We start from the raw sequence: 13,860 nt of genomic DNA on the forward strand, positions 1-13,860 counted from the left end.
CTGTGAGGAGAGTCCACAAGAGGAAAGGAAAGAACAAAGGTTCCAAAGCTGATGTCTTTTTTTGTCTCCGTTTGCGTCCTCGTGAGAATTAATTGAAAACAAACGCCACTGAAACAAACGTCCACCACAACATTAAGAAATGACATTAATTACGCTGCGAAAAGGCGTCGCCCTGCGCTGCCAAAACCCATCCAGCTCCATCAGATCAATTCTTTTATATATATATTTTTTAAATACATAACATATCCATGGATCAAAACTTCTTTTTTTCTGTCAGCTTGAGGCAATTAAGACCAAACTCCTTCTGATATTGATATTCATATACGTCCGCAGAGTGCTGCTCTCATTTGACTTTCCCTCTGCATCTCAATATTTTATCAGCTGTGACACACTTAGCGTAGTAGAAACCCCGGCGGGCCGGGGCTGCTCACCGCCACACTCATTCACAATCGCACGTAATTACTACCCAGATGAGGAATTAGGGATTGTCCTTGAAGGTCAAACCTAGCCCCTGCCCTCTCTGAGCCCCTCAGCTGGCGTCCACGGTTCTGTAGAGTCGCCAGTCCTGGGCAGCTGTCCGACATTGCTATTAACCTGAGCAGAGCCGGCCCCATCCATAAAGCTGTTTGGGATATGGCAGCTGCTCAAGGGGCAGCGAGGTATTAAGCATAGATTTACAAGAATGAAAATGTCCCTCCCTCCCTCATAATCTCTGATCTTTTTACACGCAAGACAAGCCATACGTGCACGGGCATACGCACGCCGTCCTTCTTACGTAACGTCGCCAGCACTCTGTGCATCGGCGGACAACATGCGCTGCCGCTTCTGAGCTGACTTCCACTCTTTGCTCGGGCTCATGCATAATGTTTAGACAGTCTGCCCGCGCTGGAAAGCCTCAAAATAATCAACAGCGGAGGGTTGCTCATGTCCACTTTGAACTCCACCTCATTTCACTGCACCTCCGCGTCTCGTTGCTCTTCAAACAGCGGGTGAGCTTCACAGCGCGTAGCACCCAGAAATAGTACATCAAAAGCCTGTTGGCGCGCACATTCACTACAAATACAGTGCAGCATTGTCATTAGAAGGAATGCAACCAAGAAGAGCTGTTTTCAAAGCAAAGTCAAATGACAGCTCATCCACTGAAAACATTAAACGACAGCAGGTCATGTATTGCAGCAGACTGATGCAACATTAAATCTTCTTCAGATGAAGGAACTAATTTGAAGTCTCCTGTAAATGTCTGCAGAGCTCAAATTGAACTTGTGAGTCCAGTAAACATGGTGGAGTCTGACTGCACAGCCAGGCCACATAAATATGCGAAAATGTTTCCCCTCGCCTTTGGAGTTCGACAGAAGCAACAAACAGTCCTCAGCTTCTCGATCCCAGCGGCTCAGACTAAGATTCCTCACGTCGGCTCCCTTAGGAATCGAAAGCGCGATCTTCGCAGATTTCCAGGGGGGCTTTACTCGCGCCGCCGAACACCTCCACGTTAGCGTCGATCCAAGGGACCACGTTGCCCGGCATGTAAGCCGAGCAGTTGGCCAGACCCACAATGTCCACGGGCCTGAGCACTCGGTCCCACATGTTGAACTGGCTCAGCTCGCCCACAAAGGCCTGGGTGGCGTCGAAGCGGCCTCCGACAACATCCTTCAGAGAGGGAAAAAAAAAAAACAGATTCAATCATTTATATGAGTTAAAGGAACTAAATAGATAATATAAAAAGGAATCAATTCTGTTTGATTTCCATCAAACTGCCACGCTGTTTTTTTTTTTCTTCCACTTTAAAATATCCATAAATGTCATGCAGTCTCCAATATTGTGCAATCTGCAGCAATCTCCCCTCGAGTGTATGACGGAAACATAAAGCAGCATAACCACCTTAGGCTCCGACCTAATGCAGTATGACTTAATGGCTCTCTGTGGACATTAAACATTTGCCAATGTACATTTTTAAAGTATATTTGTGGCGCTGTTATGGACCTAACCACTAGCACAACCCGCTAACACAGCTCCCATGGGTGTGATGGTACAGTTTAGAAGGAGATGGATGAGGTAATACTGTGAGCCAGGATAGCGTGAGAAGGAGCCTGTCTGCCTCCTCTCTCCTGCCCCCTGCTCTGTGCCTCTGGCGCTGAGCTTGGGGGAGAATACACACAGGGATCTTGCTAACACACGGAAAAACAGACAGACGCACACGTGACACCGCCTAAGCTTCTCTATCAGCCTCACCTGCTCCTGGCCCAGGATGATCACCCCTCCAGGTTTAATTGGGTGCCAGGGGGCCAGGTTGTCCCCGGTGCCCAGACGCTCGCCGTCCTGGTAAGCCTCCCAGAAACCATCTCTGGTCGTCCAGGTGATGCATATGTGGTGCCAGCGCCCGTCACTCACTGACAGAGGGAGCTGGGCCACCTGTTGGGGAGTCGAGTGGATAGGGTGAGTGACACAAGGGCGAGTTGACAGGGCAACGCGCAAGGGCGCAGGGAATGTAAGGTATGAGGGAGGCAACATGACAAAACAAGGATCCCAATTAGAAGGGTTAGGCCTTCAAAGAGACAAGCCTCTGCAGAGAATTCTCCACTGCGACATATAAAATTTAGATTACCCAGGTGACATCAAGGGATAGAGCATCCTTCAAAGCAGTCGGATAGCTACCAGCGAAACAGTGTCCTCGCACGCTTTGGCGCTTTGTTCGGGGATCAAAGAAAAACAACCGGTTGTTCTAGCATCCGGTGACGTCGCGGCCCTCTGAGGATACGGCGCGGCTCCTGAGATAGGGAATGCGTGCTGTAACTCATTAGCCCTTTTTCTCACGAGCCTACAAAATTACTTCACACTCAGATATTGCTGCAGAACATCCCTAGATAAAAAAAAAAAATAAATTAAGCGGAAAAGATGGGAAGAGTCACTGAAAATAAATGTAGAGTCACACGCAATTATGGAAGCAATCGACCTTGTTAAGGATGCCAGGTGGTACGTTTTTGTTCTGGGACTACGGGGAACAGTGGAAGTAAAAAAAAAAAGAAGTCTCTCTGAGCTGTTTGGGCTCTCTGAGCAATTTAAAGAAATGGGATTTTAAAATTATATATACTGTATATACTTATGACATAAATAGACACACACCCGTCAGTTCATTAGGTACACCTTCCTTCCTAGTACCAGATTTCTTCGTAGCTGCTTAATTCCTTGCGGCACTGATTCAACAAGGTGCTCGAGACATTCCTTAGAGAGTTTGGTACATATTGACATGGCAGCATCGAGCAGTTGCTGCAGATGTGTTGGTTGCACGTCCATGATGATGAAACCAGTTTTGGCTTTGGGACATGGAGCAGCATCCTGCCGGAAGTAGCCGATAGAGTACGTGTACACTGTGGTCATGAAGGCATGGACATGGTCAGCAACAGTTCTCAAGAAGGCTCAGTTGGTACAACGTGGACCAAAGTGTGCCTAGAAACTATACCCCGCCCCATTACACCACCACCACTGCCTGAACTGTTGATACAAGTCAGGATGGATCCGCGCTTTCTTGTTTTTTACGCCAAATTCTGACCCTACCATCCGAATGTTGTGTAAGAAATCAAGACTCACTGGTTCAGTCAACGTCTTTCCAATCTTCTGTTGTCCAGTTTTGGTGAGACCTTATGAATTGTAGCTTCAGATCCCTCTTCTTTGCTGACAGGGGTTGAACTCGGCCTGGTCTTCTGCTGCCGTAGCCCATCTCCTTCAAGGTTCAACGTTTTGTAGCATCAGAGGTGCTCGGTTGTAGCATCAAGCAGCTGCTGCGGATGTGTTGGTTGCACATCCATGATGATCCCAAAGGAGCTCTATCGGATTGAGACGTGGTGACTGTGGAGACCATTTGAGTACAATGAACTCATTGTCACGTTCAAGAAACCAGTTTTGGCTTTGCGACATGGAGCAGCATCCTGCTGGAAGTAGCCGATAGAGTACGGGTATACTGTGGTCGTGAAGGCATGGACATGGTCAGCAAGGATTCTTAACAAGGCTCAGTTGGTACTAAGTGGACCAAAGTGTGCCTAGAAAGTATACCCCACCCCATTACACCACCACCACTGCCTGAACTGTTGATACAAGTCAGGATGGATCCACGCTTTCTTGTTTTTTACACCAAATTCTGACCCTGCCAACCGAATGTCATGTAAGAAATCAAGGTTCATCAACTCAACTCAATCAGCATCTTTCCAATCTTCTGTTGTCCAGTTTTGGTGAGACCTCATGAATTGTAGCTTCAGATTCCTGTTCTCAGCTGACAGGGGTTGAACTCGGCCTGGTCTTCTGCTGCCGGAGCCCATCTTCTTCAAGGTTCAGCGTTTTGTAGCATCAGAGGTGCTCGGTTGTAGCATCAAGCAGTTGCTGCAGATGTGTTGGTTGCACATCCATGATGATCCCAAAGGAGCTCTATCGGATTGAGACGTGGTGACTGTGGAGACCATTTGAGTACAGTGAACTCATTGTCACGTTCAAGAGACCATGTTTGGCTTTGCGACTTGGAGCAGCATCCTGCCAGAAGTAGCCGATAGACTACGGGTATATTGTGGTCATGAAGGCATGGACATGGTCAGCAACAGTTCTCAAGAAGGCTCAGTTGGTACAAAGTGGACCAAAGTGTGCCTAGAAAATATACCCCGCCCCATTACACCACCACCACTGCCTGAACTGTTGATACAAGTCAGGATGGATCCATGCTGTCTTGTTTTATACGCCAAATTTTGACCCTGCCATCCGAATGTTGTGTAAGAAATCAAGACTCATCAGTCCAATCAATGTCTTTCCAATCTTCTGTTGGTGAGACCTTATGAATTGTAGCTTCAGATCCCTCTTCTTTGCTGACAGGGGCTGCACTCCGCCTGGTCTTCTGCTGCCGTAGCCCATCCTCTTCAAGGTTCAACGTTTTGTACGATCAGAGGTGCTCGGTTGTGTTTATTTCAGTTACTGTATCAGTTCTGTATCAGCTCAAACCAGTCCGGCCATCCTCCTCTGACCTCTGGCATCAGCGAGGCATTTTCACCCGGAGAAATTTTCTCTTTTTCAGCATTCACCATTCTCTGTAAACTCCTAGACACGGTTGTGTGTGAAATTCCCTGCAGATCAGCAGTTTCTGAAATGCTCAGACCAGATTGTCTGGCATCGACAACCACGTCAGAATCACTTGAATCATCTGTATTCCAAATTCTGACGCTCGGTTTGAACTGCAGCAGATTGTCTTGACCGTGTCTACATGCCTAAAGGCGCAGAGCTGCAGCCACATGATCAGCTAATTAGATATTTGCAGATGCACAGAATGAACTGGCTGGCGAGTGCATACAAATATATAAATAACTTAATGTTAAATAAATATTCTGCAACAACTGAGATTTAACTGCGCTGATTTTGTATTTTTTTTTTGTACACAAAGAGCTTAATACACACCGCATCCACAGGGCATACTACGACTGCATGACTCACTCGCCTTCTTTTAAATGACTATAAATGATCTCATTCTCAAAGAAAAAAAAAAGGTGCAATTTTAGGCCAGTGGGAGATTAAGTATTTTATGATTACATAATAAAGTACTTATTCTCCAACCGGCCGGTACATGGCATACCTAAGAGGAATGCAAGTGTCTGCAGCTGCATTTGTGCTTTTCATGCTAAGAAATGTCACATTGGAAAAAAGGTAAGGGGTTTAACGGACTTTCTTTCTACACCTCTGAAAGCCATTGATAGGTTTCTGCAGGTAGGTGTAAAATGTCTTGGTAATGGGAGAAGAAAAAAAGTCCTAAAATCTCCTGTGGGCAGTGACAAAAGTAGCGGTGTCATTGTATTGTAGTGTCAAAAAACAAGAACCGCATGCATTTTGAACACCGTTTTGGGAAATGACGCAACAGCTGATTATTAAAGGCATCAGATTCCATGTGCATACGGGTCAAAAGACTCAACTGAATGCATAAGTCGCAGATTAAACTCCGGGCAGTCCAATTTGAATGAAAGATCCACCTAAGCATTCGGGGAAAAACACTGGGAGATATCGACAGTGCCTCCTGAACAAAGAGACGATGTATCCTGATGAAGATGCCGCTTCTGAACAACAAAGATACCCTCCCTGCATCGGCACGTTAATGCACACAACGCTGCACTTTTTTTTAATACTGTCGAGGCAGCTTTCTGCTTCCTTCTCAGTATGCAGCCAAATGAACAGCATAAACAATGTGCCCCAGCGGACCCTGTTATCACTGCGAACAAGTTCAACACATGGATGTGCCGCTGCACATAAGGCTATCCTATCCGCCCAGCTTTGACTTACTTTCCCCCCATCTCGCTCTCTTTCTCAGTTTCCATCTTGTTCTTTCATATTTTTTTCTTTCTGGCATCGTCTGATCTTTCTCCTCATTTCCCTCTCTTTCTTAACGTTGCTCCATCACCTCCGAGGCTCTGCGGCTGCTTCCATTTCCAACTCCTCTTCCACTCTTTTTTTTTTTTTCTTCCCCTCTCACACTCTTACCCTTTTCTCCCACCATCTTTCTCTCATCTGTCTGACTTGAACGCATGTATAATGCATGGTGAGGGGGAAAAACTGCGGGGAGACCTGCCTGTGCCAATAACGCCAAGTGTAAACAAGACAGTGGGAATAAACAAAAAAAAAAAAAAAACACGTCTCAAGTGCAGAAAATTTTTACCCCAAAATGCTCACGGTGCTGCGGAAGCAACTGTGCGATCATGAAACAAAAATCTATGACTACGGAGATATAGAGTTATATAACAATTCCAATCCTTTTAAAATTAAATGACATAAAATATTCATTTATGTCTGTTAAAATCTGGTAGCTTGGATGCTCACAGCAGGTGACTGTGCACCTACAGCACTGTACACATGCAGAATGCAAATAAGACAATGACTTCAAAACAGCACGCACCAGCACTGCACGCTCTCTAATGAATTCCTCGTATTCTTGGGCACGTGTGGGATGTGGGTCAGCGATATTAAATGTTTATAAGGTGCAAAATTAAATATTCAGAGCTGATGGTCAGTGAATTCCTCCCCAGCCGTATCGTTATTGTACACACATGGACACGGAGTGATTCACCGCACGCAGAAACAGACAGATGCGAGTGTATTCATTCATTATTTGTGTTTCAGCAGCGCCGTTGCCAATATAATACCGTGCGTTTACTTCCATCATTAGAGGCAGTTGCATTGACGGGCAAATAATAGAGGACACTTTGCTCTTCATCGCTCCTCTCTGCTATCAGCAAATGATTGACGCTCATTGTAGACGTACCTTATCATTAACTAGTAGCTCAATTGGGTTGGTTCCCCATTCGATGAGGACTATCTCATTGGCCTGGCCAGGTACGCCGTAGGAAAACGGGGTTCCTATGCCGGGAGTGGCGCTGGACTTGAGCCACATGCACACGGTGAAGGCGTACATCTCCGGGAGGCTCTTCTTGATGCGTCCGTACAGGTAGTTGGTACGAAGAGGGAGGGATACCTTGAAATCCTCGGGTGACTTGAAGGCGTTGTTAGCTGTTGATATGAAACACACGCGGTTAGGTGTAGGAAGAGGTTGATGGTGCAGGTCGTGCAAAGGTACGATGGCTGCTTACACGTAAGAGAAAGTAAAAAGGGATTGGGTAACGGCAATGGTTGCCAGCGGCGATGGTAACTATGGTAGCTTTCTTTAGCTAGGTACACTGTCATCTAGGAAAACTAAAATGATGCTACTGTATGTAGTCTCAAGACAAGTAGACCATAACTGGGTTAGTGCAGAGAAACCTAGCATGCTAACTTAGCACCATTTCCCATTAGCAATAGCCCAGGCTGAGCTCAAATGCCAAAAAGGTGAGTACAAGTGATTTAAAATTCATCGTGAGGAGAACATGTCTGTACCAACACGAGGCTTGTTGTAGGTACAGAGGAAGGGTTTGAGGGGAACTACTGTTTTTTTACAACCTGAACCATATTTCTGGCATAAAATACAATCGTTTCCTCACCCATATAACTTTTGTGTGATTTGTAGTCTTTCGGGAGATTTAGATCAGCGTATATCCATATAGTGGGAGTGACTGGGGCACCGAAACGCAGCCTCTAAATAATACATTATATGCCGCGAAAACTGTAATTTGCTACTGCTATGGTTCATACACAACCTCAGAAATGGAAAATATTCAGCCACGTTGCAAAAAAATAGCAGTAGCGAATTACAGGTAAGCCAGCCGACCGGCGCTCAGAGATGACATCATCCAGGTCAGAAGACATCATCCAGTGTCTGTAGGTCAATCTACAGACCCCGGATGATGACAGCAGGTAACTCCTGACTCAATGCGGAATAGCACTAGCGTAACATAACAAAATATTGGTGAAATTAACGAGTTTCGCGGCAGATAATGCGTTATTTAGAGGCTGTGTTTCGGTGCCCCAGTCACTCCCACTATATGGATATATGACAACAAATGACACCAAAGTTATATGGGTGAATAAACAATCGTATTTTATGCCAGAAAAAAGGTCCAGGTTGTAAAAAACAGTAGTTCCCCTTAAGGTTCCATTATCTGGAACTTTTCGCACATTTTTTATTTTTTTTTGTGAAACTATTGGCTAGAGTCAAGGAAACAAAGTAAGAAAATCACAAAAATCAAATCATCCTCTTGGCCCCACAACAACAGTTATATGACATGCCAAGTATGTCATGTGATTGCTGAGGTACCTACAGGACCAGAGGAGCAACCCAACAACAGAATGACTGACAGACAAATAATGTGGTTGCTAACCATAAAAGTAAAAATGCCACCATCATAATAGCTACAAATACAGAACTTAGGGTACTACTATTACTAGTTTCAGGCTTGCATGGTGGCTGACTTAATGCATCTGAGATTATACATTATCACATGTGGATTTCCTTCACGTGTAAAAGAAAGACTCTTAATAAATGAATGAACAAAGGACTGGGTAACCATGGATGCCGGATCATACGCGTTCAAGAAAGACAGAGAGGCAGCAGCTTACTGAACATTTTTTGGGAGAAAATGAAACAGGAGAAAAAAGAAAAAAGCAGCTGTGAAAACCACACACATATATTACTTTGCAGGGGGGATTTGCACAAAGGAAGCACACTGAATATTTTAATGGGATTGAAGCGCGGGTTTTTATCTGTGTTGAGCAGAGTATTTGAGGCTCGACTAACTGTTAAAAACACAATAGCCCCGGATATACGGTGCAGCCGTAACACTGAATTAGACATAAATGGGCTGTGTTGTGTGAGCTTTAGTGGTGTTTTGCCCGTTTGAACCGCTCTGACCCGCAGCTCAACACAGCAACAGAGCAGGGAAAACACAATATACTAAAGGAAAAGCATGGCCCCCTGCCATCAGCTCTTCATCAGTCCTCGGGTTTGCACTTAAATTCTCGATTCCAGCGTACTGACTCTACTCCTGCTGTAAGGCCAGTGCAGAGGCACAGCTGGGACATCTTACAAAGTCCTTAAAGCGCTACCAGTGGAGGAAAAACCTTCACATAAACAGTCAAAGAGCAACACCACAAACTCCAGCCTCAAAACTCTCTCTTTACAATCGAACCGACACCTTTCTGGCACAGGGTTGACATAAATTGGACAAAATAACTCTCACAAAGGCAGCATCCATTACCATAGTTACTGATCACACTGTACATTGTGTTACTCCAGCCACCTTCGTTGTGAGTGTGCCTTAGCTGTTCCCTACCCAGAGCTAACCCTCGTATCCGCCACTGACCTAATGAGCTCTGCCTTAGCGGACACGAGGCCAAAGGAAGTGTCTTCTAAATCTTCTAAAGTAATTCTCCTTTGGGCTTGAGATATTTTATGTTATTTTGACGTCTACCATCAAAGCGATAGCCTGAAGTCTGGACACTCTCCAATATTTCTTAAACTAATTAAGGATTCAGTGTAGCTTTCCAAGCCATATTTTCAACACCGGGAGCTTCTACGAGAATGACTCTGAGAAAAGGAAAAGAAAATCAGGTTGCAAGATTTATACTTGCATCATCACAAATTTGCACATGGGATTGTCTAATTAGTGCTAAATCCGGCAGACAAAAAAAAAGAAAAAGAAAAAGAAAAAGAAAAAGGTCTGGCAGAAATGTGGCCGGTATATATTTCACGGCACCCATTGAATCTCTTACTTTTCTCCAGCTCTGTGATCCGCTCCAGGAGGGAATTGAGCGCGTTCTCTGTGCGTTGGCGGTGGGCCGCCGTTTCGTTGTAGAGCTGGCTCTTCTCCTCCTCCAGCTCGGCCACCTTCCGGAGGAGCTGGGTCTCCAGCGCCCCCAGACGTTGCCGGAGCAGCTCCCGGAGCTCCGGTGGCAGGGGAGTCAGGGCCGAGACACCTCCGGAAGCTGACACGTTTGTGCTGGGGAGACGCAAACTCTGCTGCTGGGATGCAGATAGATAGATAGACAGATAGATAGATAGATAGATAGATAGATAGATAGATAGATAGACAGACAGATAGATAGATAGATAGATAGATAGACAGATAGATAGATAGATAGATAGATAGATAATGGCACAGAATATAATCCAGTTAATCCTCCAGTCCATAAAGACCTAGATTTGCAGTAGATGGCTCAGTTCCATTGTTTTTTTTTTATATAGCAATATCAAAATGAAGACAGTGTCCCTGTGCTGGACTCTGATTGACAACCTGCCAAACTCTCACGGCTGGCCTGGGTATTAAAAGTACACCCGGTGTGATAAGAGGCCCATGCTTGGTACACTGATGCACTGCAAAGTAAACTGGGATTATAATACCAAAAAGCTTTGCTTGTGTTTCCCCGCTGTCTGGTTCACTTAGGAACCGAGACACTCTGGGACACGCCCGCGTTTATTTGCCGTCCCCTGACACACAGTGGTGCCATCTGAACAGGTCTCTGGCAATCCGACACTGTGGCGGCGAAGTCTGAGGCAAGCTATCACATGGCCCTGATGTGTGCATGCAGCTTCGGTCGCTGGTCGAGTCGCCCCAGCTCCGGCGACACCTGCCTTGCAGCAGTCATTACGTAAAGCAGATGCGGATCAATAGATATGTGATTAAAATGCAATATAATATGTATCCTCACAGCTGCGGCGTACCCTTGATTTGATCAGGGCATTAAAGCTTCCAATCAAGGAGAGGAGAGAAGCTGGGTGGGGAGGGAATAGAGAGATGGATGGGATTGGCAATGCAGCATAGTGGCATATAAAAATAACCTTGAATTGGAAAACTGTATTGTGACTGCGATGGTATCAGGGCTGTCAGGTGGTGAGGACTGTTGACGTGGCATGTGAGATAAATGTTGATCAAATATGTGTTGCCGGGGCTTACACAAATACATCAACATCCTGCTGCATGTAACAGACCTCACAATAAGTGACCTCAGCATCAGATGAATGTGATCCCTGAGCCTTGTGGATTTAATGCAGGCAGGGGGAGTGGGGCTGGTGGGGATGCAAAGCTTTCAGGTGGATGAGGGCGAGCACGACTAAGCCATTAACCGTTTGATTTAATTTAAAATCCCCCTCAACGCTTCATCGCAGGTGAAATCTGGGGGAATTAATATCATCAGCTGCTATGAATAATTAGTCACATGGCTGAGAAAATAAAAGTGTATGTGGAACACATACGCGCTGTACTCATTAATTATTCAGGGTTGAGTTGCAAATCCCTGCACCACATGCGTGATTACACCTTTGACAAGATTTTTTCTTTTCTTTTTGTTGTTCATTTCTTATTGATGACTCGCGCCCAGTTGGCTTCACCCTCGGAGTTGTCAGTTAATGATTAAAAACGCACTGATGTGACATGCTTATTACGTGACCCTTTGATCTCCCCATTCCCCCGAGAGGTCTCCTGAAGCGCGGAGTGCTTTCAGACGAGCAGTCCTCCACTCCACAGTAAAGGCGTGAGTGGTGAAAGGGCTGCGAGGCATTGCTGATGGTGCGTAAAGCTTGGAGCAAATATACGATCCGGCTGATTATGTTCATGCGCGTTGGGAAATTCTTGGTTTGGTGGAGACCTTTACGCACAGTCTGCATGTTTGTGCAACCTTACCTCCAAGTTCTCCAGCCGACCCTTCAGACTCTGCATGGTCTTGCCCAGTTGATCTATAGTGTCGCCGGGGTCCCGGGGCAAGTCCCCCATGGTGTTCTTGCCGTACTCCTTCCGTCTGGAGCCCTGACCCCGGGACTTGCCCTGCGACGACTCTTCGGCCGCCGCCTCGCAGCGCGCCAGCTTGGAGTTGAGCTCCTTGATGGTTCCCTGCTGGCTCACGATGGTCTCCTTCTGCTGCAGGATGGTCTCCCGGAGCTGGATGATCGTGTTCCGCAGCTCGTCCTCCACGGGGCTGCTGCTCTGGACGCGGTTCCCCGTCGGACCGTAGCCGCATCCGGGCTCTGCGCCCGGAGGGATGGCGTTACACACGAAGCGGCTACCTGTAGCGTCCTGGCTTCGCGCCGTGCGTCCACTGACCAGAAACAAGAGCCCAACTACTAAAGAAAGCATTCCGGCTAGATAGGATGCACAAATATATACGGAAAGCAAAGGCTCCTAAATTATAAATTAACGCATGAAAGTCCCCCGTAAAGATAATCAACTTCTTTCAACCACAGCTCATTAATTCAAGTTGTCGCGGACATTTCTCTAGACTTCCAAGGTGAATTAAAAACGCTCAAACTTATTTTCTGGTGTAAACATGGCAAAACCAAACCAGAATCCGCAGTGAAAACGTTATACATCCACCAACCACATGGTCGGTCCTCTTTCAAAAAGAAATTCTCCAATAAATCTAAACGCTTTCAGCAGGTGGAAACTCGGCAGATTCAAACCTGAATTTGATAATTCCTTCAGTTGGAGAGAAAAAAAAAATGTTGGTATGGTATCTTTAAAAGAAAGAAAGAAAAAAAAAGAATGAAAGAAAAATCCACGGATGTTGCAGGCAACACAGTTTTGTCCGTCTTGCCTCTCTGGTTGGTTGGACTGTCAGTGAGTGGTGCTGAAAAGACAGCGACGCTGCTCAGTCAGATTATTATGGGGGAGATGCGCACTGGCGCTTCCGTTTATCATGTGTGCGCTCGGGCTTATTCAGCCTCAGCCTGCGTCATCAGTGAGTCCCAGCGGGTCGGAGTCATGCTGTGAGCGTGTCTCATTGACTTTTCGTGACCCGTTTAAACGCGCCGAACCCTAAAGATGGCAAACAAAACGCACACTTCGCACCTCGCACACTGGTGGTGGTGTCTGTAGGGCTATATGATGGCACAGTGACTCTAATTGTCTTCCTTATTCAAGGATGACAATGTCTGATGTAGCTATTAATCTAAACACGTGTGATAACAGATGTTTGGACCTTGTATTTGAGAAATGTTGCCCTTTCTGAGCCACAATTTTTCATTAGTTTGAGGAACTTTTTTTTCAGGGTGCACTTGACCTAAGGCCAAACTTCAAGGATGAGTGGATGTGTTTTAAATTGTTGGTTTGATGGTGTGTGCTGAACTAAACAAACCCCTTGATGTGTAACATTTTCAGATATCTTTCTGTAAACATACTAATTTTAACTTTAAATGTTGGCCACAACATTAAAACCACTGACAGGAGAAGTGAATAACATTGACCATCTCGTGACAATACAATGTTCTGCTGGGAAAGTTTTGGACCTGGCTTTCGTGTGGATGTGACTTAGACATGCAGCACCCACCTAGACCAGACCTGGCACCCCCACCCCATAGCAATGACACTCCTTAATGGCAGCAGCCATCCCCAGCAGGATGCAGCCTGACACAGGCACACACACAAAAACGGTTTAGGAACAACTCAAAAAAACATGAAGAACATCTCAAGGTGTTGACTTGGCCAC

General features: G+C 45.9%; 1 protein-coding gene across 1 annotated transcript; it reads right to left on the reverse strand.

Annotated features, from left to right (window-relative positions):
• Positions 1–1,419: 1,419 nt before the first annotated feature.
• On the reverse strand, positions 1,420–12,512 carry nptx2a (neuronal pentraxin 2a; the record flags this gene model as incomplete). Its single annotated transcript, XM_084570088.1, has 5 exons — positions 1,420–1,647; positions 2,230–2,409; positions 7,277–7,521; positions 10,156–10,405; positions 12,063–12,512. 5 exons carry the CDS (start codon positions 12,510–12,512, stop codon positions 1,420–1,422), a joined length of 1,353 nt encoding a protein of 450 aa, XP_084426214.1.
• Positions 12,513–13,860: the final 1,348 nt, after the last annotated feature.

The sequence above is a fragment of the Chelon labrosus genome (genome assembly GCF_963514085.1).
Source record: "Chelon labrosus genome assembly, chromosome: 21".
Classification (NCBI taxonomy): domain Eukaryota; kingdom Metazoa; phylum Chordata; class Actinopteri; order Mugiliformes; family Mugilidae; genus Chelon; species Chelon labrosus.